At 38.9% G+C, this 27,584-nt stretch overlaps 1 protein-coding gene across 2 annotated transcripts in view; it reads left to right on the top strand.

Moving 5' to 3' along the window:
• Positions 1-27,584, top strand: part of JPH1 (junctophilin 1) — a 91,323-nt gene that overhangs the window by 47,372 nt on the left and 16,367 nt on the right. For both annotated transcript variants that reach the window (XM_045849488.1, XM_045849487.1), the window contains exon 3: positions 17,433-17,551. In XM_045849488.1, coding sequence (XP_045705444.1) covers positions 17,433-17,551 — 119 coding nt within the window. The remainder of the gene's footprint in view (positions 1-17,432; positions 17,552-27,584) is intronic.

Here is a 27,584-nt window from a genome sequence, read left to right as displayed (position 1 = left end):
CAGCCTGGTATCACACATAATGAAGTTATAATTTAAAAATATGAACAGCCCTGATTGACTTAACTAGTTGCTAGGGCAATGGTAGTAATCAATACTAGAGTTTTCACTAATATTTCATTTAAACTATCCATTCCTGAAATTTTGTGTTAGGTTGGTTGTTTTTTAGTTTTTCTTGATTTCAACTCTGTCATGTTCCCCCAAATTATTAGAAAGTAATAAGTACAGTTAATTATTTGCCCCAAATGAGAACAAACAAAAACCCTTCAGACACACATAATAGAGGTTCACATTTGTTGGTTCAAATATAAGCAAGGATGGGCAAAGTAGGTTAGTAATAAATAATATAATAATTAATAAATAATAATACAAGAATAAGTTCATTGTTTCGTGTACTCAAAATTACAAACCTACTTTTGCCCACCTGTATATTTCAATTATCCACAAGTTAAAATGTGTATATATTATATATTTACATATATTTATGTACTCTTTCCACAAAATTCACTATCAGATTAAGCCTATCAAGCAAACATTTCATACTGCTGTAGAAAATTTAATGATACCAGAGATTCATCTTCTCATAGCATTTAAATTGATAGTAGTTATAATTGATACTTACTTTTAAGATGACAAAGCAGATTTTGTTTTTAAGATTTTTTTTAAAGATTTTTTTAATTTATTTTTAGAGAGGGAAGGGAGGGAGAGAGAGAGAGAGAGAGAAACATCAGTGTGCGGTTGCTGGGGGTCATGGCCTGCAACCCAGGCATGTACCCTGACTGGGAATCGAACCTGCGACACTTTGGTTCACAGCCCAAGCTCAATCCACTGAGCTATGCCAGCCGGGGCCACAAAGCAAATTTTTTTAAAAACAACAATCCTAGGTCTTTTTATACATTTAGAATGAGAAAGGTTTACTTAAAAAATTAATTTCAAACTTTTAGAACCAAGGTAGATAAGCTACTTTCTGGAATTAAGCTGGCACCAGAGAAAATAAGATTTAACAAGTAAATTGCAAGGTTATTTATCATACTATAAACTGTCACTTGTGGTGACTTATTACAGTGTCTCAGAGCCCAGGGTATGACGGGCCCCTCTCTCTCAAACCAGCATCTGAACCTTTTTCATTCCGCTTTGCCATGCAAGATCTCTCTGTGAGTTGCTGTTGCTGTGATGTCTCAGAAAAACTTTGCAGAGAAATTTCGTACTTACAGTTGACTGTTGTCAGCAGTGATCATCTGCCGAGAGAGAAATTCAAGGGAAAAGAAGCCTTCATTTCACCACCAGCATTGCAGAGGGCCCCAAGCAGTACGGCAATGTGTGCAGTATAAATATAGTGAGTAGGGATAGAAAAATGAACATGATACTCAGAATTAAGTAGAATTATGTGTGTCCAGAGTAGCAAATTATTTAAAAGAATTTCTTAATGTGAATCATTAATATGTTGAGGTTTTTATTTGAGATAGAAAACACTGAGTTGATCGCAAAATGAGGACTTTAACAGCATTGAAAAGCTGTCAGGACAGACAGGCCAGCAGTGACTATGTTAAGGAACCAAATTCAAAGGTGCTCTGAGACCCAGAGAAGTATCCCTAGGAAGACAGGCAACAGCAGGATATCTGTAACATCAGTAAGAGCTCCTAACAGCATAGATGAGGCAGCCAGCCACTCACTAGCCTCAAGCTTTAGGCGCTGTCTCCTGCTCCTTGTCTTGTGTGGAAAGAGGCCTCTTAATATCTTCCTCTGTGGAGTAATGCCATTTCCAGGACATTCATTTTCTCCCTGGAAGAAGCTTTGTCTACAGGACAGTGGAGTCTCCCCACATAGTCCTCAAGCAATGGAGGCCTCTGCAAGACAGCTTATTCTTTTATTTTTTCCCCCGCATATTTAAAAGATGAGACCCAGACATCTTTTTTTTTCATGTGAATGAAAGTGAGCTTTATTTACATATTTTATTGTACCCATGCCCCCAACCCTTAGGCAACAGTTTGTTCTGTATGTTCTGTGGTTCTGTTTCTATATTGTTTATTCATTTGTTTTTTAGATTTCACATACAGGTAAACTTATGTGGTATTTTTTTCTCTGCCTAGATTATTTCACTTAGCATAATACCCTATAGGCCCATCTATGTTGTTGCAAGTGGCAAGATTTTATTCTTTTTTATTGCTGAGTAATATTATATATAATATTATATATTATTGTAATACATATGTATCTCACAACGTCTTTGTTCATTCTTCTATCAACGTGCATCTAGGTTGCTTCCCTATCTTGACTATTATGAATAATGCTGCTATGTTTTCTTCAAATAAATACCTAGAGTGGAATTGATGGGTCATATGCAGCTCTAGTTTTAATTTTTTCAGAAATCTCAATACTGTTTCCCGTAGTGGCTACCCCAATTTACAGTCTCACCAGAAATGCACAAGGGTTCCCTTTTCTCTAACTCTTCTCCAGCACATGTCATTTATTGATGATGGCCATTCTGACAGGTATGAGGTAATATCTCTTTGTGGTTTTCATTTGCATTTCTCTGATGATTAGTAATGTTGAGCATCTTTTTCTGTCTATTAGCCATCTGTATGGAGAAATGTTTATTCAGGGTCTCTGCCCATTTTCTAAACAGACTGTTTGTCTTTTTGGTATTAAGTTATATGAGTTCCTTACATATTTTAGATGTTAACCACTTATTGAATATATCATTGTCAAATATCTTCTATTCAGTAGGTTGCCTTTTCATTTGTTGGTGGTTTCCTTTACTGTGCAAAAAGTTTTTTGTTTCATGTAGTCCAATTTGTTTATTTTTTTGTTCCTGCCTGAGGAGACATATACAAAAAGATATTTCTAAGACCTATGTCAAGGAGTTTACTGCCTATGTCTTCTAAATGTTTTATGGTTTCAGGTCTTGCCTTTAAGTCTTTAATTCATTTTGAGTTTATTTTTTTATATGATGTAAGAAAGTAGTCCAATTTTATTTTCTTTTGCATGTATCTGTCCCATTTTCCCAACACCACTTATCCTCAATGGGACAGTCCTTGCAATCTTTACAAGTCCAATGTGTAGCCTGGCCTCCTTTATCATAGATTAATTGACCATATAAGCAAGGATTTGCTTCTGGGCTCTCTATTCTATTTCATTAAGCTCTCTCTCTATATATATCTGTTTTTATGCCAGTACCATACTGTTTTGATTATTGTAACTTTGCAGTAGAGTTTGATGTCATGGAATGTGATACATTTACTTTGCTTTTTTTTCCTCAAGGTTTCTTTTGGCTATGCAGCGTCTTTGTGGTTTCATATAAATTTTAGGATCATTCTAATTCTAAAAAGAATGTCACTGGTATTTTGGATTGCCATAGAATTACATTGACTCTTACATTGCTTTAGGCAGTGAGGACATTTTAACAATATTAATCCTTCCAGTCCATGAGTGTGGTATATCCTTCCATTTATGTATATCCTCTTCATCTTTTTCTTCAGTGTTCTATAGTTTTCAGAATACAGGTCTTTCACCTCTTTGGTTAAATTTATTCCTAAGTATTTTATGCTTTTGATGTGGTTGTAAATAGGATTGTTATCTTAATTTCTCCTCTGATTGTTTATTATTGATGTATAGAAATGCAACAGACTTCTGTATTTTTTTTGTATCCTGCAACTTCACTGAATCCATTCAGTAATTCTAATAGTTTTTTTGGTAGAGTTTTTAAAGTTTTCTGTGTGTAGCATCATGACATCTGGAAATAGTGAGGGTTTTACATTTTCTTTCCAATTTGGATTCTTTTAATTTTCTTGTCTGTGGCTAGGACTTCCAGTATGATTGACATGTGGAGAGGTGGTGGACATCCTTCCCTTGTTCCTTATCTTAGGGAGGCAGCTCTAAGGTTTTCATCACAGAGTATGGTATTGGCTGTAGGTTTGTCATATTTAGCCTTTATTATGTTGAAATGTGTTGCTTCTCCATCCACTTTATAAGGAGTTTTTATAATAAAAAGATGTTGAATTTTGTGAAATGCTTTCTCTGACTATATGAGATAATATGATTTTTAGCCTTCATTTTGTTAAGGTAGCACATTGATTTACAGCTGTTGGCCCATCCTTACATCCTGGGATAAATCCACTTGGTCATGGTGTTGAATCTAGTTTGCTAATATTTTATTGAAAATGTTTACATCTATGTTAATCAAGGATATTTGTCTGCAATTTTCTTTTTTGTAATATTTGTCTGATTTTGATATCAAGGAAATGCTGGCTTTGCAGAATGAGATTGGAAGTGTTCCTTCCTCTTCAATTTTTTTAAATTGTTTAAGAAGGAAGGATGAGCTTGCCCTGGACATTATGATTAACTCCCAGAGGTCTCTCCTTTCCTTAAGGTCCCTCACATTTTCAGGGTAACTGGTTAACCCAAAGCTACTCCACATGAAGCTATAAAAGGTTTTTCTGTGCCCCATTTCATTCGTGTCAGAACAAGGTGAAGAATGTGAAGTATCATACTCTATCACATCCATTGCAGCATTATTTAAGTCCAAATTATATACAAATACATTTTACAGGGTCCTACCAGAATCCTTCAGAGCCTGTCATGGCTCAAAGGTTCTGTGCCTTAAGTGCAAGGGTATCTTCATGTCCTTATTTCAGATAGCTCAAAGTGGCCATAAGGTGAGGCACATCCTTTTGCTGCCAAATCTGTTGTCATTTAAGTAGGTGCTCTGATTGTATTGAAAAGGAAGTTAGAGCTGTTTCCAGCACTCATGTCACTGGCTAAAACGTAACACATTCGGAAAATAACTTGGAAAGTGTATCCTGAGGCTCAGATAGAGACCTGGAGGTCTTTAGGTCGACTGTGAGAAACCAGTGAAGCAGCTAGATTTTGAGGCCTTCACTGGACAGCTCCCAGCCAGGGGAGGGCCGACTTTGGTTTAGCAGATAACTCTCCCTGACCCTCACAAATTCAGCCTAACATTCCCCCAGTTACAATATAGCAGTCAGTAGATTTTGAATTCTTGGGCCTCAAGAGGAATCCTTACCTTAGTGTCATTCACATCCCCCTTGTTTGTGGAGGGGGAGGAGTGGGTGGTACAGCATTCCCTCTCTGCCTGGAATTCTTCTGCAGATTCTTTGGACTCAGTGGGGATCTCAGATTGGTGAGGACTAGTTCCATTCCTGTTAATGCATCTGTCACTAAGGAATGGAGTCATGGAAGGCAGATGCAGCATTCCCCAGTGACTACAGCAGGCGTCTGTCCATCCTACTGAGAGGCACACATCCCAGTCCCCAGAGTCAAACAGTTCCACCGTGAAGAAAAACAAAGGTTAGCCCTGGCTGGCGTAGCTCAGTGGATTGAGTGTGGGCTGTGACCAAAGCATCGCAGGTTCGATTCCCAGTCAGGGCACATGCCTGGGTTGCGGGCCTGGTCCTCAGTGGGGGCCATCTGAGAGGCAACCACACATTGATTTTTCTCTCTCTCTCTCTCCCTCCCTTCCCCTCTCTAAAAATAAATAAATAAAATCTTTAAAAAAAGAAAGAAAGAAAAACAAAGGTTAAAAGTTCATCAAAATGTGGCTAGAGTAGCTACTCAGGCAGATAGCAGGCTTCTGGTCAAGAAAATTCCAACTATTATAAGCACTGTAAGGATGTAGTATTGAAGCAGATTACTGACACTCTATCAGGATGAGAAGGAAAATACTCTATTATTTGAGTCAGAATGTAATATGATTCTTTTACTTGTATTCCTACCTTATCTTTAATGAAGGAGAAGCACTTGTGCATTTTTACCTCAATGTATATGTATTCATCTTCAGTCCTGCCTTTTCCCCCCTCAAATTGAACCAAGTGTTATTTTTATGTAAAAGCACTAAACAAATCCAATCACCGTGGTTTATATATTTGTTTCTGCCTCCACTTTTCTCAGTGTCCTTGAATAAGCTATTATTTTACCTGTTGAGTATTGAGATGAAAAATTTCTGTTCACTTGAACATAGCAAATGCTAAAAACAGGTAAAATCACTGCAGAAATTTTGAGAGATTCTGATGAGAAAAAAGGATAAAACTTTTTAAAAATTCAGGGAAAACTGGATGAGCTTTTGATATTTCCTTTTAAATTTGGAGGTGTTAATTACTAATTTGGTGATTTGAGGAAAGCAACTATGAGTTGGGTGAATCTGCAGTATTTTTACCACCACCTAAAAATGTTCCTGATAAAGAATAACCTTGATGGAAACCAAATCTTCCCTGTAGTTTTCAGTAAGACATTTTATAATCTGTGTTAATGTCATTTGGAAGTCAGCCAAAACTGGTTTTAAAAAAATACGTAGAAGAAAGCTCAAAATTTGCATTTTTCAATGGGAATTGCAAATCTATTAAAATTAAAGAATTGAATAGAGAAGTAAAGAGGGCTACAGTCTCTTTGAATCTGAATGTAAGAAGGTAGAACTATGTCTATGAATGAATTTTTATAGCCAAAAGAATGTATGACAAAATGTTTGCTAAAGCAAAATCTAGAACACTAGTACAGAAATTTCTTCACAGTGTAGTCACCCAGCTTTGCCTTAAAGGTTAGGAGACCTGGGTTCTGCCCATTCATCCCACTGAATTGCTGTGATTTGGAATATGTTCCTTAGTCTTTCTGATTCTTGAATTCCTACAGAAAGAAAATTAATTGACCACAGGGGAGGGAACACGTGGACTCTCAGAGGCCCTTCCATCTTAATTGTGGTTTTTCATCTGTCTGGTGAAGCAGGACTTCCAGGAGTCACTTTCTCAAACCCAGAAGGCTACCATAAATCAAAGCAAACCCTTTGTGCTCATTGAATTGTAGTGCCCTCTATCTATTTCAGCAAAACACAGATATTTTAAAGTGAAAATAATCAAGGACTTCTTAGTTGAACTATTGAGTGATTGCTGTTACAGACCAGGCACGAATAAATGGAGTTTATGACTGAATTACAATTTCTACAAGGAAACATGAAGTGAATAAAACTAGTTTGCTGAAAATAACTATATCCTACTATTTTGGCATTCCTCACAAAGCAGTGCCCTCATAAACTCAACAACTTCAAATTGTGTTGAATGTGATGGAGCTTAGGATGCAGGATGGTTTCGCACAACTGGTCCCAATCAAGTTCCCATTCAGACAGTTCAGTGTCAAATGCCCAGCAGAAGAATAGATCCTTTTACTGTTCACTATTTAGGCATATTGGCAACAGGACAAAGAGAAGTGGTAAACTTAAATTCAGGATTTTTAGAGAGTCATTTTTATGACACTGATGTTAATTTTATTCTAAACTTTTTATAATTTTTGCAATTTATTGAGGTATAATCGATATACATTATATTCATGTATAAAACATAATGATTCAATCTTTGTGTCTTGTGAAATGATCACCACAATAAGTCTGGTTAACATCTGTCATCATACATAGTTACAGAAATAAGAAAAATATTTTAGGTACTATAAGATAGAAAACAGTTGGTTTATTACCTAAGAGAATATGTTTCCACTGTCAGTTGAAGGAGGTTTCTAAAGGATTTCTGCCATTGTTGAGGAGTGAGTAATGTTTGTGTAATTCTTTTCGCATGTGTGTGTGTGTGTGTGTGTGTGTGTGTTTATGTTTATGCAATGGAGAGTTTGAGCACCACAGAGTGTTCAGTAAATGGGCATTTGCAGCAGTCAGTGGTGATGAGGCTGCCTCAGCTGAACTGCACTAGCTGCCATGGTACGTTTTGACCATTACATAGTCTTAAATTGATCTAATCCTTAGTCATACTTTAATTTGTCCCCATAATGGACCATTGGAAAAGGACAAGAAACATAATAACAACGGTGTTCAAATAAAAACAGCCTTAATGTGACAGTTCTTATCCTTGTTACACAGAAGGTCTCAGGTGCCCAAGGTTGCAAAGTTCTAATTGGGTACATCCAAATGTTTTCTGTCACAGCAGAAAATGTAGTCATGATTCTATCTGGTTTTGTTTTATCGACGATGCATCCATTTTAACATAGTTTACTGCCCTTTTGTTACCAAAAGCCTACTAGCTGATAATTTGAACTAGAGAAGTACTCTATGGTAGTAAGCCAAATTTAGTCAGAATTTAGTTCCTATGGAATTTGCTTTGGGAAAGAGAAGGTCTTATTTAAATTAATTAAAAAGCACCTAAATGTATAATATGAATTTAAAGTTATCAGATTGCCTCCCCATTTTTTATTTGATCCTAAACTAATCCTTTCTATTTCCTCTGGTCCAGAGTCCATAGTTGGCCAAAGGCCCTTACTGCCTACCCAAAGCTCTGTGGTGGGGATGTCCCTATCCTCCTCGCTCACGTCTCTGCCCTACATCAAAGCCACCTTCTACCTCTTGTGCTTCTTCCAGAATGAGAGCCCTGCTAGAGAACAAGGCAGAATCATAGAGACCTGAACTGAGGTCCTCTTGGCGCCATCCAACAATTCTAATACTCCATCCTGCCATCCCATAGAACTTTTGTGCAATGCTGATCCCAAATCTTCACCTCTTTTAGCCCCCAGACTCTTCCTTCTAGCCCTAAATTTCAGCAGAAGACTGATATGGCCATTTATTGATGAAATATCTTAAGTTAGTGCTAAGTACTTCATATAGATCAGTTCTGGTGCAGAACAATACTGTAAGATAGAGTCACCCCCAATTGACAGATAGGAAACTAGGGCTAACATGACATGGCCAGTGTGGGATAAACTGGGGATTGAGCCCAGGTCTGTCTGGTTCTAAAGCCCACAGCTCTCTCTGTCTCTTTCAAGGTTAGGATCTTTGAAATAACCTTAAAACATTTGGAACAACCCATCACTGTTCTTACTATTTTTTCCCATTTCCTTTCTTTGGCTTCATCTAGGACCCAATTCCAATAATTGTCACCTTTGCAAAGGTCCTTCATTTTCTTCCGTTCTCTGGACATCTTTCTCCCGAGCTTCCAGCAGGATCAGCTCTTGTTTTCTTAAGCTACGAGTGAAATGTCTTTTCCCTTGTCCCAGTTAATCCTTCTGGTTACTGTCAAATTTCCTCCTTCCTTTCAAGGTCAGGTCTCCAGTATATAGCCAACACCTGCTTCCTCCACTTCCTCTGCCTCTTTCCTCACTGACCCCCTTCCCTCTGGCTCCTGCAGTGGCCTTCAGGTTAGAACTGGGTTCTCAAAGCTTCTTAGCCTCTGCAACCCTCAGCTTTCTCCAGCACAAGGCAGGATTGACAAACCACCCCTTCCTCAGGTGTCACCTCACATGTCACAGTGCTGCTTCAGGGAAGGGACAAATTCTGATCTGGCCCACTTACTTCCTAATAGGAGCTCGGATTTAACCAAAAACAAGAACTTTGAATGGTTCTGTTGGAAGTCTTCTGTCCACCTGTACCCTGCTGCTTCTCAGTTCACATATGTCTTTGTGTCCTTCATCAAGTCCCAATGGCACTTTTGTCTGCCTTCAGTTCTTTGCTTTTTTGACTTACTTGATGGATTCATTCACCTATCATGAAATCCTCCTCTGTGATCATGAAACCAATCTTCCTGTTTCTAACCTTGACCTTTGCTTTGCATCTCAGCCCTATATTTCCAACTATGAATGCCTGTGTTGTATAAGATCCTACTTGTCTAAAACTGAACTTGTCATTATCTTCACACTGTCTCCCGTTCCCACCTGCACAGTTTATATCTGTAGCAAAGCCATTCATCTGCGAACCACATGACAAATCTTGGGGCTCTCCTTCTTACCCATTTTTCCATTCGACCAGTATTTGTTGAGGACAGCCTCTGTGCCAGGTTTTATGTTAAGAGCTGGCAACAGACCTGGAGGCTACCCTCATCTTTCAAGGTCTGGCAGTTCCTCCCTTATAACATCTTTTGGTTATTCCTTTCCTTACGGCTATACCCCTCATGACAGCACATGCCCTACCTGGGATTCATGTAGCTTCTCATGTGAGAGCCCAACCTTTGGTCTTTTCTTCTCACATCCTCTGGACATGTAAGATGCTCTAGAAATACTTGTACATCAGTAACTATGTTTTCTTTATTTTAAATATATATACATAGTTTAGTAGTGGTAAGTGCATCCATGTTGTTGTGCAAGCAGTCTCCAGGAATTTTTCATCTTGCACAATTAAAACTCTATACCCATTAAGCAATAATTCCTCATTCTCTCCCCCCATTCCCTGGCAACCACCCTTCTACTTTCTGACTCTATGAATTTGACTATTCTTGGGACCTCATATGAATGGAACCATAAAATCTCAATTGTTTTGTGACTGGTTTATTTCATTCAGCATAATGTCCTCAAGATTCATCTACATTGAAACAAGTGTCAGAATTTCCTTTCTTTTTAAGGTTATATGATACTCCATGTATGTATAATCATGGGCCATTTAACATCGGGGATACATTTTGAAAAATGTGTTATTAGGTGATTCTGTTGTCATGTGAACATCATAAAGTACACTTACACAAATGTAGCTGGTCGAGCCTACTACTGTAATTGTATGTGCTATGCTTTATTACAACAGGCAGCACAGGAGGTTGTTTACACCATCATCACTACAAACATGTAAGTAATGCATTTCACTACAATGTTACAACAGCTGAGGTCACTAGACCATAGGAAATTTTTAGCTCCATTATAATCTTACGGGATCACCATGGTATATGTGGTCCATCATTGAGCAAAATGTCATTATGCAGCATCTACGTACACCTCTTTTTGTTTTTCCATTCATTCACTGAGGGACACAGGTTGTTTGCACTTTTTGACTATTGTGAATAATGCTTCTTAAACATGGGTGTACAGATATCTCTCTGAGACTCTGCCTTCAGTTCTTTTTGGTATATATCCAAGAATAGAATTGGCAAATCATGTGGTAATTCTATTTTTGTTTGGGGAACCACCATACTGTTTTTTGCAATAGCTGCAACATTTTACATTCCCACCAACTACACAAGGGTTCCCTTTTCTCCATATCTTCACCAACACTTGTTACTTTCTGTTTTTTTAACAGTAGCCATCTTAATGGATGTGAGGTAGTACTTCATTGTGCTTTTGATTTACATTTCCTTTAATGTAAGTGATGTTGAGTTTTTTCACAGGTTTATTGTCCATTTGTATGTCATCTTTGCAAAAATGTCTATTCAAGTCTTTTGCCCATTTTTAATTGTTTTTTTTGGGGGGGGTGTTGGTATTGAGATGTAGTAGTGTTTTATATATTCTGGTTACTAACTAGACCATTGTCAGATGGCCTGTCCATAAAATATCCAACCATATAATACGAAAAATAAAGATATTTATTGAAGAAGATACAAGATACAAGAAACATTGTACATAGGACAATGACATCTCAGTCCCCTTCAAAATAGGCACCCTGGGACCCCACACAGTTCCAGTCATCATCAGCTGCCTTGTCACATTCCTGAATCTCATCGATGGTCTGAATCTTCTCCCTTTCAAAGGTGATTTTAGTTTTGGGAAAAGCCAGAAGTTACAGGGCACCAAATCTGGGCTGTAGGGGAGCTGAGTCACCTGGGTGATAGGATGTTTCACCAAAATCTCAGTAGGGGACGTGCTGAATTGCCATGATGAAGCTAACAATCACCAGTTGCCCAATAGCTGCAGCCTTCTGAATCATCTGAATAGTTTCTGTGGAGGAATGTTTAACATTAATGCAAAATTGGGTGCAGATTTATTGTTCTAATCATTCAGTCACTTGAATATGAAGGCTACACAGTACACATATTGAAAAGTGTCTATCACCCCCGCTGACTAGTACAGTGAAGCCATCATTGTTCATGCATGTGCATTCCAGTCCACTCTCCTTGGCTGCGAGGCTACATCAGTGTTACACAAACCATTCTCATTACATTAACAATGATTGGACTTTTTCTAGACAGGCCTTGTATATATGGTCAGCAAATATTTTCTCCTATTCAGTGGGTTGCAGATGATTCTGTTTCAAAGTGAAGTTTTAATCTTATTTAGTGGTAATTTTTTTACTTTATTTTTATTGTTGACACTATTACTGATGTCCCCCTTTTCTTCCCTTTGTCTGTCCCCACCCAACCCCTGTCCCCTCCTCCCTCTTGCCATCAAGTGGTAATATTTTTGAACTTCAGAATAAACCTCATTAAAAAGGACTTTTCTCTAAAAATTATTTCAATAAAATGTTTCTTAAATATTTTTATGTACAACTTTTCTCAGTGCATAAATTACATGTGGAAGTAAATTCTATAAAACTCAGAATAATGTAAAAGGGAGCCAATTGTTTATCATATTTCAACTGAGGATTAAAAACGTGCTTTAGGCCTGTCCTTGCCAGAGAATATAGCCTTTAAGCTTATTAAATTTGATCGAGTTTGGGAGAATAAAGTCTGTAAAATACTTAAGAATGAGGACTTCATTTCCAAGCTTGAAAATATTCCAGATACAGAAAAAAATTCTATACAGGAAGTTGACTGGTAGCTTCAGCTGTCTCCAAGTTATTACATGTGTCCCTGAGCATTAATACACTGTAAGGGGCTAGAGTTCAGAAAACAGAGAGCTTTATTGAGCCAGTAATTTTTTTTCAATATCCTGCCAGTTTCCAAAAAGGATTTGCAAGAGTATTGTGGTGAGTCACACATATAGTAGCATTCCTGACTTTGGGGAATGTTAAAGCCATTAGGGAAGATTAACCATACGCAAAGATTGAGGGTAAATTTGCTCCAAGTGTCCTGATAGCCCTAACAAAAAGAAATAAAAATTATGTATGATGCAAGAAAGCACCCTGGTTTATCTTCAGAGACTCAGTATTTCTTGGCACTAAACTTTAAGAGGAATGTCTCACCTAGATCTTTGTAAACACAGCGGTAGTGCACATGGGGAACCATACTTTACAAAGGCACATAAACATTCTTCATATGATTCATGGTTCCTCCTCTCTCCCCTCGACAAAAAGCCAAAGTTGTGATATGAATTATGATTCTATGAACATTTTTATGATAAAGTAATATGGTTTAACTTTTGATCTCGTGGACAAGGATTATCTGTGGCCTAGATGGGCCTTAGCCTTGTCTCTGAGTATTAGTGCTCTCAAAGCCTGTAACATCATACCTCTGCGAGTTTGCTCCTGTGAAAGATCAAATACCAAACTTAAATGGGAATATCAAGCCCCTAAGTTTACATTTTATATCTAAATAACTTGATGTTGCTCTTAGGAAAGTAAGACATGGACTCCTGCCCTGGCAAGAAAGACAAACGGGATTTTTTTCTTGGTTTCTGCTTCTGCTCTTTCATTGTTGGTGTACAAAAATGCCTTTGATTTCTGGATATTGACTTTGCATCCTACTTTTTTGCCAAATTAATTTGTTAGGTTGAGCAGTTTTTTGGTGGAGTCTATAGGATTTTCTATGTACATTATCATGTCATCTGCAAACAGTGACAGTTTTGTTTCCTCCTTTCTGATTTGGGTGTCTTTTATTTCCTTGTCTGATCACTGTGGCTAAAACTTCCAATGCCATATTGAATAGAAGTGGTGAAAGTGGACAGCCTTGTCTTGTTCCTGATCTTATTGGTAAAGATTTTAATTTTTGCCCATTGAGTATGATATTGGCTGTAGGTCTCTCATATATGGCCTTTATTATATTGAGAAAAGCTCCCTCTGTTCCTACTTTGCTGAGTGTTTTTATCATAAATGGGTGCTGTACCTTATCAAATGCTTTTTCTGCATCTATTGATATCATGTAATTTTTGTCTTTCCTTTTGTTTATGTGGTGTATTACACTTACTGATTTGAGAATATTGAACCATCCTTGCATCCCTGGGATGAATCCCACTTGGTCATGGTGTGTGATCTTTTTAATGTATTGTTGGATACAGTTTGCCAATATTTTGTTGAGGATTTTAGTGTCTGTGTTCATCAGCGATATTGGCCTGAAGTTTTCTTTATTTGTTGTGTCTTTATCTGGTTTTGGGATTAGGTGATGCTGGCTTCATAAAAAGAGTTTGGAAGTCTTCCATCTTTTTGGATTTTTGGAATAGTCTGTGACGGTTAGGAGTTAGCTCTTCCTTAAATGCTTTATGGAATTCTCCTGTGAAACCATCTGGTCCAGGGCTTTTGTGTGTTGGGAGATTTTTGATTACTGCTTCAGTTTCATCTGCTTTTATTGGTCTGCTCAGGCTTTCTGCTTCTTCTTCATTGAGTTTTGAAAGATTATATTTTTCTATAAATTTGTCCATTTCACCTAGGTTTTCAAATTTCTTGGCATATAGTTCTTCATAGTAATTTCTTACAATCCTTTGTATTTCTGTGGTGTCTGTTGTACTCTCTCCTCTTTCATTTCTGATTATGTTTATTTGGGTCCTCTCTTTTTCTTTATGAGCCTGCTTAAAGGCTTGTTGATTTTGTTTATCTTTTCAAAGAACCAGCTTTTGGATTCATTGATTCTTAGAATTGTGCCTTTAGTGTCTATGTCATTTAACTCTGCTCTGATCTTGGTTATTTTCTTCCTTCTGCTTGCTCTATGCTGTCTTTGTTGTTGTTCCTTGAGTTCTTATAGACGTAGGATTAGGTTTTTTGTTTGAAATGTTTCTGTCATTTTTAGGTAGGCCTGTGTCACTATGATCTTCCCTCTCAGGTCTGTCTTCGCTGTGTCCCATAAGTTGGGGTTGTTGTGAGTTCATTTTCATTTGTTTCCAGAAACTTTTTGGTTTCTTCCCTAATTTTATTCTTGACTCATTCATTGTTTAATAGCATTGTTTAATAATCAATCTCTATGATTTTGAGTGTTTGGGGTTTTTTTCCTTGGGGTTGGTTTCTAGTTTCAGTCCCTTGTGGTCAGAGACAATGCTTGGTATGATTTCAATTTTCTTGAATTTATTGAGCCTTGTTTTGTGTCTTGTCATGTGGTCTATCTTTGAAAACCTTTCATGTGCATTTGAAATGAATGTGTATTTTGCTTCTTTGGTATGGAGGGCTCTGTATATATCAGTTAAGTCCATTTCCTCTAGGGCATTGTTCAATGCTACAATATCTTTGTTGATACTTTGGAAGATCTGTCTATTTTTGACAGTGGGGTGTTAAAATTCCCTACTATAATTATGTTGCTGTCAATACCTTTCTTGAAGTCCTCTAAGATTTTCTTTTATTTATTTGGGTGCTCCTATGTTGGGTGCATATATATTTACAATATGTTTATGTCTTCTTGGTGAATTCTTCCCTTGAGTATTATGAAGTGACCTTCTGGGTCTCTCTTTATGGACCTTTTTTGGAAGTCTATTTTGTCTGATATGAGTATTGCTACCCTGGCTTTTTTTTCCTGTCCATTTGCTGGGAAAATTTGTTTCCAGCCCTTCCTTTTCAGTCTGTGTAGGTCTTTTGTTTTGAGGTGGGTCTCTTGTAGGCAGCATATGTGTAGGTCATGCTCTCTTATCCATTCAGCTATTTTATGTCTTTTGATTGGAGGATTTAATCCATTTACGTTTAAGGTTATTATTGATAGGTACTTATTCATTGCCATTTTCATACCTGTGTTCCCCTCTCTCTCTCTCTTTTCCTTTTCTTAAAGCAGTCCCCTTAGCATGTCTTGCAGAGCTGGTTTGGTGGAACTGTATTCTTTTAGACTTCTTTTGTCTGGGAAGGTCCTTATTTGGCCTTCTATCTTGATTGAGATCCTTGCTGGGTAAAGTAGCCTTTTTTGCAAGCCTCTGGTTCTCATTACTTGGAATATTTGTTGCCATTCTCTTCTGGCTTGGAGCATTTCCACTGAGAAGTCAGCTGCTAACCTTACCAGAGCTCCCTTGTACATTACTTCCTGTTTCTCCCTTGCTGCTTTTAAGAGTCTCTCTTTGTCTTGGTATTTTGCCATTTTAATTATGATGTGTCTTGAAGTGAGCCTCTGGGTTCCTCTTGTTTGAGACTCTCTGTGTTTTCTGGATTTGTGTGACTTTTTCTGTCATCAAATTAAGGAAATTTTCCATCATTACTTTTTCAAATAGGTTTTCTGTCCCTTGCCCTTCTTCTTCTCCTGGTATCCCTATTATATGTATATTATTACGTTTCATATTGTCTTGCATTTCTCTTAATCCCTCTTCATTCTTTCTGAGCCTCTTTTCCTTTTCTTGCTCTTTTTGGGTGTTTTTTTCTACTTTGTCCTCAAGCCCACTGATACGATCTTTTGCTTCACCGATCCTGCCTTTGATTCCTTCTGCTGTGTTCTTCAGTTCAGAAATTGTATTCTTCATTTCCTCTTGGCCCTTGTTGATAGTTTCTCTTCTGTTTTTCACATTGATATAGTTTGCAGTGAGTTCACTGTAGTTTCCCTGTAGTTTCTCATAGTTCATCGTGAGCTCATTGAGCTTCTTGATAATCATTGCTTTGAACTCAGTATCTAATAGTTGAGTTGCCTCTATTTCATTTAGCATACTTTCTGAGGCTTCCTCCTTTCCTTTCATTTGGGGACTGTTTGTCTTCTTATTGTTTTTGAGACTCTTCTTGTTAGCCTCTGCTTCTTAAATTGATCTGTTCTGGCTCTCTGGATTTATGGTGTGAACTCCTGTGGTAGAATACCTGTGAGATTCAGTGGTGCAGTCTCCTTGATCTCCCGAGCTCACTGGTGTTGGGCTGTCATTTAAGTTGGCTCTGTGTTTGTCTTTGGGTTTTGATGGTTGTTGGGTCTTTCTTTGGTGGGACCTTCCCACCACCTGGTTACCTGAGTGTCACTCTGTCCACCACCTCTTGTATTTTGTTGTGCTGCTGAGGGCAGGTTGTGTTTAAGCTGGTTCTTACGTGTGTACAAGGTTTTGAAGATTCTCTTTTGCTCTTGTTCAGTTGTTTGTTCTCAGTAATTTCTCTGCTATTTAGTTGTATTTCTAGATAGGTCCTGGATTAAGGTTTGTGTGGTTTCCACTCCCTCATTCACCTTCTATTGTTATCTGTTGGTGGTTCCTTTGTTGTTGGGTTTCCTCTTTCATTGGATAATTGGGTATCCTGGTGTTCACCGCTTCCACCTACTCTTTTTTGTCTGGTTTTTCAGTGTCTGCTACAAGTTTTGGTTTCCTATTTTCATATATGCTGATATACTGTTGGCTGTTTGCTGTTTTACTCCATAGATCATCTAGGATTTCTCCCATGCGTAGGGAGAAGTGGGATCTGCACCCTCCTACCCCGATGCCATCTTCTCACCTCTCTAGGCAACAGGAGATTTTAACCAGTAAGTTTTTCTTCAAGGTGTACCGAACTTGCTTATCCATCGTGTGTCTTGAAAGAAGGATTGAGGTGTTTTATTGGTAGTTTCATGCATGTTGTCTTCATTGAAAGGTCACAGCAAGAGGAGTTGTAAGACTTGATGGTGCAGGTGCAGGGCCAGATCACAATTAGCATTTCTTTTTGGTTGCATCCAGTTTGCTTGTCAGTGTGTAATTAACAAGGTGCAGCTCTGATGGCTGGTCCTTTGTGCTCCTTGCAGGACTGCACACGCCAGAGCCAAAGCTGATGCTGCGGACCAGGCTGCTCTGGCTGCCCGCCAGGAGAGCGACATTGCAAGAGCTGTAGCCAGGGAGCTGTCGCCTGACTTCTACCAACCAGGTAAGATTGCATTGTCCTGTGGTAGAAGAGGTAAGAGCATTGCCTCTGATTTCCTTTTTTTGATTATTTTCCATTTAACTGAAACATCTGTGCTTCATGAATCCCAGAAATACTAGAAAACAAGTGGCCACATAGTTATAAATTATTGGTAGTCTGAGTGTTAGCACTGGAGATTCCACTTATTCCCCAGTGTATCTCTTCCTGCCTCCCCATCCCCAGCAACAAACTTTGAGCTGATAGCAATAAAGGAGATGGAAATCCAGCTATCTTCCCTGATTCTAATAAAGTGTATGAGTGTTGAGTGACCAATGCAGATGCTGTAACAAATACCCCAAATCAGAGGCACTAAGAAAGAACCAGAATTAACCATATTTTTTTCAATGTGCCTGAACTAAAGCTCACAGGAATGTGGTTAGGAGATACAGAAGCATACCACATAAAGACAAGTGACTCATTACAGGTTGAGATGACAGTGTATGTTCTCATGGATAAAATGAAAGTGACAACCTCAAAAAATAAAAACCAGCCCTGGTTTTCTGCCTCTCAAGTGTTTTAAAACAGCAATAAGCATACATTTTCAGTAGGTTTAAATACTGAAGTCACATTCTAGTGGTTTCCAACTAGACTGTCTCCATCCCTTTCTGTAAGACACTGGTATTAATAAAATGTCAGTAGCCATTTTTATGTGTGTTTCTCCACTGTTTTATAAAGGATATCTTTCTGGTGATTGCTTGAAGGCTCAATAGATTTCTAGGAGAAGAGACCAAAAATGTTCTAAATTTCTAAATATCAATATTTATATTTTCTTGGTAAAGAACTTTTCCACATCATTTTCTGTTAAATCTAACTGAATAACCAACATCCTGCACAGCATATATGTTCAATACACATTTGGTTCCAGAGAAGGTGATAGAATATTGGGACCCACAGGGCATTGCTGTGACAAAATGAATAAGGTAAGCCACAGTATACGGAATAGCAAGGTCCATATAAAAAGCAAGAACTCAGCTGTAACAAAGGATGGAGGAGAGAGAAGGAAATTTTTTTTTCTGCAAGGAATGAAGACAGTAAAAGGCCAAGTAAAGAAGATCCCATTTTTATGGAAGAGGCTGGGGCAAAGCCCAATCTGGTTAAGTGATGGAGTTGCTGCAGAGTAAGTGATTTCTGAAATAGTTCAAGGGAGGCAGCCAGTTATAATGGGTGTTTTCCTTTATGTGCATTATTTTAACCCTCTGGCTGAGATTGAAATCATTTAATATGTATGTTTATTTTGTCAGGAAAGGGAAACTTTGCAACTTTTATGGTAACTAACCTCAGGTACGAAGAAACTATTTTCTGGTGTGACATGAACTCTCTTCACTGGTATCTGAGTACATTGGCAAACTACCTGTTGTAAGGTGTGGGAGCTAGAACCAAGAGGGACTGTCACATTCCTGCCCTGCAGGGCTGACATTGTCAGGATACCACACTGCTCAAGAACCAGTAGTGACTGAGCTGCTTTAAAAGCAAACAAACTTCCTATTGTTGTCTGTGAATGCTAATTCCTGGATTCTGTTTTTAATGGATTCTGTTGGGGAATGGGGTCCCTATGGATTTTTATTAGGTGCTACCAAGAGATAAATGGTATTGAAGGTTATCTCAGTTTCCAAGACAAAATGGTTTTAAAAGCCTTTTATGGTATAAAAGCATTTGAGGGATAAAAAATATTGTGGGAAAATGTAATCCCACCCTTTCTGAGTGAAAACAGCTTCATGGAAGCTAGTTGTCACTCAGTAATGAATGCATCCCTGTAGCAGGATATGACAACAATGGCTTTATTTGAGACAAGAGCCAAATTAGGGGGTGAGGGTGGCTGTCATCCCCTTTGACCCACAACCAGCACTTCCTTCAACAACTGTCTAGAAGGTCTTTCTGTGCTGAGTGTTATTGATCTTGTTGAGGGAGCATAACCCATGCTTTCCCCTGTGCATTACAGGGTGAGCAAATCAGACATGTCTAAAAGGGTTTTCAAGTACTTTTTAATTTATATACTGCAGATATAAATGATTCCCTTGTTGGGAATGCATGTGTCATGCAGACAGAGCTGACACTTTGATCACTTCCATGGTAGGTTAACTACTTCAAGACTGGGCAATATTCTCACATGTTTACCATCTTTGTTAAATCTTATGCTTTTAGTTCAATACTGTATGATTCCACAGTTCAGTTAAAAACTAAGGAAATACAGTCTGTGCCTGTGGGATGCCTCTGAGTAAAGGGTTAAATTCTAATAAAAAAAAACATACAAATGGGTGTGAGTGTGTGTAGGTGACTACATATGCACACAGAAAAATAAACTGCCATGAGCATGAGTGACACAGAAAGTCATCCCCCAGAAGTTTAGAGAAAGGTTACCCTCTGAGAGCTTAATTTTAAAATAAACCCATAATACTGCACAGAGATATATGAAGTGCTCAAAAGTGATAACCTGGGTTTTAGTGTTGCAAGATTTCCATTAAACCTGATTGAGTGTATTAAACACTATAGAAAAAAGTCATAGAGGCAAATTTTGGCAGCACCCATCCAAACACTATCCAGAGGAGAGAGGAGCCTTGGCCACAACGTAAGATAGAATGCAGTGGTTGTACTGGAAGGACATTTCTATTATGGAGAAGGATGCAGTCAACTGTGTGTGGCTTTATTGGCAAGATTAGCCCACTGAGGAATTGGCCGCATCAGACTAGCTGAGGCTCAGGCCTTCAGAAATTTGATTCATCTTGTGTTTCATGTCCTAATTCCATGTTCACCAGCAACCTCCTCATTTTAGTTGAACTTCTGGTGCAGGTCAACCACAAGGAGAGCATGCATTCACTGGTGGTATCAGTACAAATTCCATGGCCTATGTGACATTAAAATTGGTTGTTATAAAATAATGAGTCAGCCTTCTGGTGTTCTGCATCAGTCTTGTGAGGTTTGGTGGCATAAAAGTCTGCCCAAGGGATCACTCTGCTTCAAGTGCAAGTGAAATCAGATTGCTAAACCAGGATAGGTAAGATGAGACTTCAAGTGGTCACTAAGGAAGGGGGAGTGGGACATGGTGACAGCATGATCAAGAAACTATGTATGTATGGTTGTTTCTCTCACTGTTACAATTTCCTTTTAGTCAAGATACTTACTTTGTTTTTAATGTTAAATGGTATTGAGTATAGAATTTTTATGTTTATCAATTGTGTGAGTGGTAGAGCATGGGTTAAAAAAGACTAAGAAACACTGTTCTAGAATGCAGCAAATGTATTACGTACAGCAAGCCTCTCTTCAGAGATAGCAAGCCCATTATACAGATAGGTAGAAAGCAAACCCATTATACAGATAGGTAGGAAACAGAACAGAAAGGGGTGGCCTCCTCTGCATTTCTTCCCAAAGATGAGAGTAACTAGGGAGGTGGGGAGACATCTCCCCACTTGTTTTCAAGGACAAGAGGTAGGTAAGGAATGAATGTGGGTTCTATAGAGGCATTTCCTCACTTTTTTCCAAGGATGAGAGTTAAGTAGGAAAAGAAAAAAGTGCTAGAGAGACTTCTCCTCAAGGAAAAGAGGAAAGGAAAGGAAAGTGGTAATGGAGAATTTTCCCCAATTCTTTGCAAGGATGATAGGTAGGTAAGAAGGGATATGGGTGCTGTGGGGACATCTTCTCACTTCTTTCAAAGGTAGGTAGACAAGAGGTAGGTAGAAAAAGGAAAGAAAGGTTGGTGCTAGTGAGAGTTCTCCTCACTTCTTTCCAAGGAGAAGAGGTTGGTAGAAAAAGTAAAGGGAGGTGTGTGGTGGACAAAATTCTCCCCACTTCTTCAAAGGATGAGAGGTAGGTGGGGAAGGGAAAGTAAGGTGATGCACAGGAGACTTCTCCCTCTTGTTTTCAAGGATGAGAGGAAGGTAGAAAAGGAAAGGGAGGTGGGTGCTGGGGAAACTGCTGTGCTTCTCTGCTGAAGGACAAGAGGTAGGGGAAGGAAAGGGAGCTGGGTGCTTTTTCCTACCTTGCCAGGTTCCAGTAAAAGCCTTCTTCTCCCTGAGTTTTTACTTGGTCTCTCTTGGGTGCATGCAGGGAGAGTGACAGAACTCTGCTGTCTTCCTCTTTTTGTAAGAACCCCATAAGGGTTTCACAGCCATGGTATGATCTAATCCTACTTACCTCCCAATGGCCACACCTCCAAGTATCATCAGAAGGCGGACTTATGGCTTCAAACTAGGGATATGGAGAGCACACATTCAGTCCATAGTAGCATGTATTTGCAAACACACAGTAAATTTATTACTTTAAGTAAAAAATGAAGTCTTTGGCACAGGTTACTTTGGCATAGGTTACTATGGGCCTACATTCATAGTTCTGTTATAAATTAGAAGTCTCTAGAAAGAAGGGATCCAAGATGGCAGTGGAGTACATGGAAGTTAAACTCACCTCTTTCTAGGACCAAACTGGAATTAAAACTAAAATGTACAGCAAGCATCCTGAATAACCAACTGAAGACTAGCTGAAGAGAAGTCTTATAACCAAGGATTTACAGAAGAAGCCACATTGAGACTAGTAGGTAGGACAGGGAGAGGGAAAAAGGCTGGCTGTGCTCCCACAGGTGGCAGCTGAGGTTCAGAAGGATATTTCAGCTATATGGTGTGTGGGGGCTACTCCCCTGAGGAGTGAGGGGTCTCAGTTTTAAGCCAGGCTCCCCAACCCGGAGTACCAGGAAGAAGCACCCATATAACATCAGGCTGTGAAAATCAGGAATTCTGTCCACCGGGAATAGATGGGAGTCTCCTAGAGACATAAGTGCCCTGTTAAAGGGCCAATGCACAAAATCTCATTCATAGCCACTCACCCTGGGCTCTGGCAAAGGGAGAGCAGAGAAGATTAGAGTTGTGTGAGAAGACACTGGGGTTTGTGGCTCTGGGAAGACAGCTGAAGGGATACCTCCAGGATCCCTGTTCTAAGTCATTCTCCCACACCTCAGACACCATCAGCCTGGGGAATGCAATAGCCCCACTCTGTGGACTCCCTGTCACCACCACCTGTCCCCCACTTCTGCTCTGTGGAGCTGTGTCTTTTTGAGGAGTCAGCTACCTGGGTTGGGGTGTCAGTGATTGAGTTGTGTGATGTTGGGGCTTGAGCCATTCCCCTATTTTCTCATGAACATAACTAGAGCCTCCCCGACATGAGAAATTCACTAGCCCCACTCTCTGAACTCCTGGTGGCTCCACCCTGTCAAGGTATATGTAGAATCCAGGACCAATTGAGTTGTACCGCTGTTGGCAGGGGCTACTGCCCCCTCTACCTTCCACCAAGCCTGACTGGCATCTCCTCTTCACAGGATATCCACTAGCCCCATAACTCTGAACTCCCATCAGCCCTGCCCTGCTAAGGTTGGGTTTCTGGCAAAATGTGGGACAGACTGAGTTGTGTGGCTCTAGGACAGGGATCGTTTTTTCCACATACACCCCACCAATACAGAGGCCTCCTTTCACACACACCCAAAACCTTGGTCCGTTTTGGCCTGATAAACTCTGCTAGCCTCACCCTGATGACTCCCTGAGAATTGCCTAACCACAGAGGTATGCAAGCACCCAGCAGAGGGCAACTAGATAGGGTATACCCTGGAATATTTGTTGAACAGCTTCAGACCCAGCACTGCCACCAGGTTTGAACCCATTTCAATCTCATGAACACCACTTATCCCTACTTGGTGATTCACTGAGAACCTAACTCATGCAATTTGAGTACCACCAGTAACTGAGCCTAATAAGCAGATAGCTGGCAGAGGCAGATATTGGGGTGCCTTAGAATTTTTCTGACACGCCTTCAGGCCAGTGTTGATAAAAGTGGCCTTGGTGAACAGCTTGATTCTTCCTGCAGACACCAGGCCCAGAAGAGGCAGCCACAAACTGGATTGCATTGTAGCTCTAACCAGGTTGTCCAGAGCCAGCCACAGACAGCATCTGACATTGGTCTGCCCCAGAGTGTCTTACCAAGAGGCCTCAGAACCAACATGCCCAGTAACTAGACAACATCAGAGCAGTATCTCTTCAGCTTCACAAACAGCATATCCAAAAGGAAATCTCAGCACCAGACCCCGCTGAGGCAAATACCACTTCAAGTGGTCAGCATCTGCATAGCACCTCATATACTGTGGTCAGGGTTGATCCTCAGAAGTATCCCGCCTGAGGGCTGACCCCATGCACCAACAGGCCAGTAGCAATCAAGACTCAATTACAACAGGAGGACTCACATAACCCACACAGGGACATTCCTGGAGCTCCCAGCACAGGTGATCAAGAAGACTGTGCCACTGGGTCCCACCTACTATATAAGTCCACCCTGACAAGACTGAGATTCGTAGCAGATCTACCTAATACAAAGAAACAAACACAATGGGAAGACAAAGAAACGTGCCCCAAATGAAAGAACAGGAGAAATGTCTAGAAAAAAAGCTAAATGAAATGGACGCAAGCAATTTATCAGATATAGAATTTAAAAACATGGTTATAAGGATGTTCAAAGAATATAGTTAAAACTACAAAAGTTTGGCAAAGGACATAGAAACCATAAAAAAGAACCAGTCAGAAATGAAGAATACAATATCTGAAGTGAAGAATTCACTAGAAGGAATAAACAGTAGGTTGGATGAAGTAGAGAACTGAATCAGTGACTTGGAAGACAAGGCGGCAGAAAATACCCAGTCAGAGCAGGAAAAAAAAAACAAAAAAAATGTATAAAAAATGAAGATAGTTAAAGAGACCTTTGGGACAAAATGGAACTAACAACATCCACATCATAGAGGTGCCAGAAGGAGAAGAGAGAGAAAGCAAGGGATCAAGAACACATTTGAAGAAATGACTGAAAACTTCCCTAACCTGGTGAAGGAAAAACATACAAGTCCAGGAAGCACAAAGTCCCAAACAAGATGAACCCAAACAGGCCTGTACCAAGGCACATCATAATTAAAGTGGCAAAAGTTGAAGACAAAGACAGTCTTAAAGGCAGCAAGAGAAAGATGTTTACCTACAAGGGAGTTCCTATAACTGTCTGCTGATTTCTTAACAGAAGGGATTGGCATGGAATATTCAAAGTGATCAAAAGCAAAGACCTACAACCAAGACTACTTTATCTAGCAAGGCTATCATTTAAAATTGAAGGAGACATAAAGAGCTTCCCAGGCAATAAAGGGCTAAAGAAATTTGTTACCACCAACCAGTGTTATAAGAAATGTTAAAGGGTCTTCTTTAAGACAAAGAAGAAGAAGAAGAAGAAGATGACGACGATGATGACAGAGGAACACAGGAGAACAAAATGGCAATAAATACATACTTATCAATAATCACTTTAAATGTAAATGGCTTAAATGTTCCAATCAAAAGACATAGAGTAGCTGAATGGATAAGAAAGTAAGACCCATCTCAGGATGAAAGATACACACTGACTAAAAGTAAAAGGATGGAAAATGATTGAAAATGGAAAGGAAGAAAAAGCAGTGGCAACAATACTTTGATCTGGCAAAATAAACTTTAAAACAAAGGCTACCATAAAAGACAGAGAAGGTCACTACATAATGATAAAGTGAGCAATCCAACAAGTAGATATAACCATTCAAACACTTATGCACCCAATGTAGGAGCACCTAAATATATAAAGCAAATTTTGATGGACATAAAGGGAGATACTGACAGTAATAAATTCACACCCCATTGACAGAAAATCAATAGGGAAACAGTGACCTTAAATTACAGTGTGAATCAGATGGATTTTATTGATATCTTCAAAGCATTTCACCCCAAAGCTTCAGAATATACATTCTTTCCAAGTACACATGGAACATTTTCTAAAATAGATCATGTTAGGACACAAAACAAGTCTCAGTAAATTAAGAAGATTGAAATCATATCAAGCATCTTCTCTGACCATAATGGTTAAGAAACTAGAAATCAATCACAAGAAAAAAAAAAAACTGAAAAACACACAGACATGGAGGCTAAATAACATCTTAGTAAATAATGAATGGGTTAACAATGAGATAAAGGAAGAAATCAAAATATACCTTGAAATAAATCAAAATGAGAATACAACAACCCAAAATCTGTGGGACATTGGGAAAGCAATCCTAAGAGGGAAAGTCATAGCATTACAGGCCTACCTTAAGAGACAAGAAAAGTCTCAAACTATCTAACTTTACACTTGAGGGAACTAGGAAAAGAACAACAAACTAAGCCCAAAATGAGTAGAAGAAAGGAAATAATAAATATCACAGCAGAACCTACCCTCAAACTATTCCGAAAAATTCAAGAAGAGGGAAGACTGCCAAGCTCATTTTACAAGGCCAACCTTATCCTAATTCTAAAAGCATATAAACACACTACAAAAAAAAGAAAATTATAGGCCAATATCCCTGATGAACATAGATGCTGAAATCCCCAACAAAATATTAGCAAACCAGATCCAGACGTGCATTTGAAAGATCATGTACCATAATCAAGTGGGATTTACTGTATTTTTAGGACTATAAGATACACTGGACTATAAGATGCACCTAGATTTTAGAGGAGGAAAATAGAAAAAAATTTTTGAAGCAAAAGATGTAAAATATTTAATAACCTGTGACCCTGCTCCACTACCACCGCCCGACCCCCACAGCGAGCCAGATAAGCTACATTCAGACTATAAGACACACACCCCTTTTACTCCCAAATTGGGAGGAAAACTATGGTATTTGGGGGATGCAAGATTAGTAAAATACTCACAAATCCATAAATGTGATACACCACATAAACAAAATGAAGGATAAAAATCACATGGTTATATCAATAGATGCAGAAGGGGTATTTAAAGTCTAGCACCCATTTATAATAAAACTCAGAGTTGGAATAGAAGGAACATAACATAATAAAGGCCATATATGACAAATCCACAGCCAACATCATACTTGGTGGGCAAAAACTGTTTCCCTTACAATCAGAAACAGGATAGGGATGACCACTTTGACCACTTTTATTCAAAACAGTACTGGAAGTCCTAGTCACAGCAATCACACAAGAAGAAGAAAACAAAAGCCATCCAAGTTGAAAAGGAAGATGTAAAACTGTCATTGTTTTGTAGATAAGATGATACTGTACACAGAAAACCCTAAAGATTTCTCAAAACAAAAAAAGCTAGAACTGATAAATGAATTCAGTAAAGCAGCAGGATACAAAATAATTATCTAGAAATCAGGTGCATTTATACACACCAACAATGAACTATCAGAAGGGGAATCTGAGAAAGCAATCCCTTTTACAATTGCATCAGAAAAAAACACCAGTGAATAAATTTAACCAAGGATGTAAATTATAAGATACTGAAAAAAGAAATTGAGGATACAAATTAGTGAAAGCATTCCGTGTTCATGGATAGGAAGAATTACCATGAAAATGTCCATACTACCACGAGCAAATCTACAGATTCAACACAATTCCTATCAAGATACCAATGACATAGTTCACAGAATTAGAACAAATATTCCAAACATTTATATGGAATCACAAAAGACCCCAAATAGCAATAGCAATCTTGAGAAATAAGAATAAAGTTGGAAGAATTATGCAATCTCACATCAAACTATACTGCAAGTCCTTGGTAATCAAAACAGCATGGTACTGGCATAAAAGCAGACCTATAGCCCTGGCTGATGTGGCTCAGTTGGTTGGAGCATTGTCCCATAAACCAAAATGTTGTGGCTTTGATTCCTAGTCAGGGCACATACCTAGGCTGCATGTTCGATCCCCTATGTGAGGCAACCAATCAATGTCTGTCTGTCTCTCTTTCTCTCTCCCCTTCCATCTCTCCCTCCCCTTCCTTCCCTCCTTTCTCCCTCCCTCATTCTCCCTTCCTCCTCTCTAAAATCAATAAACATTTTAAAAAAGACATACAGATCAATGGAACAGAATATAGAGGCCTGAAATAAACCCATGCCTCTGTAGTCAATATTTGAAAAAGGAGACAAGAACATACAGTGGAGTAAAGACAGTCTTTTCAATAAATA

This window comes from Phyllostomus hastatus, unplaced genomic scaffold (genome assembly GCF_019186645.2).
Source record: "Phyllostomus hastatus isolate PE091 unplaced genomic scaffold, TTU_PhHast_1.1 phas_contig_65, whole genome shotgun sequence".
In the NCBI taxonomy this organism is placed as follows: Eukaryota; Metazoa; Chordata; class Mammalia; order Chiroptera; family Phyllostomidae; genus Phyllostomus; species Phyllostomus hastatus.
Note: the sequence above shows the minus strand (reverse complement) of the source record. Positions and strands in the feature narration are given on the sequence as shown.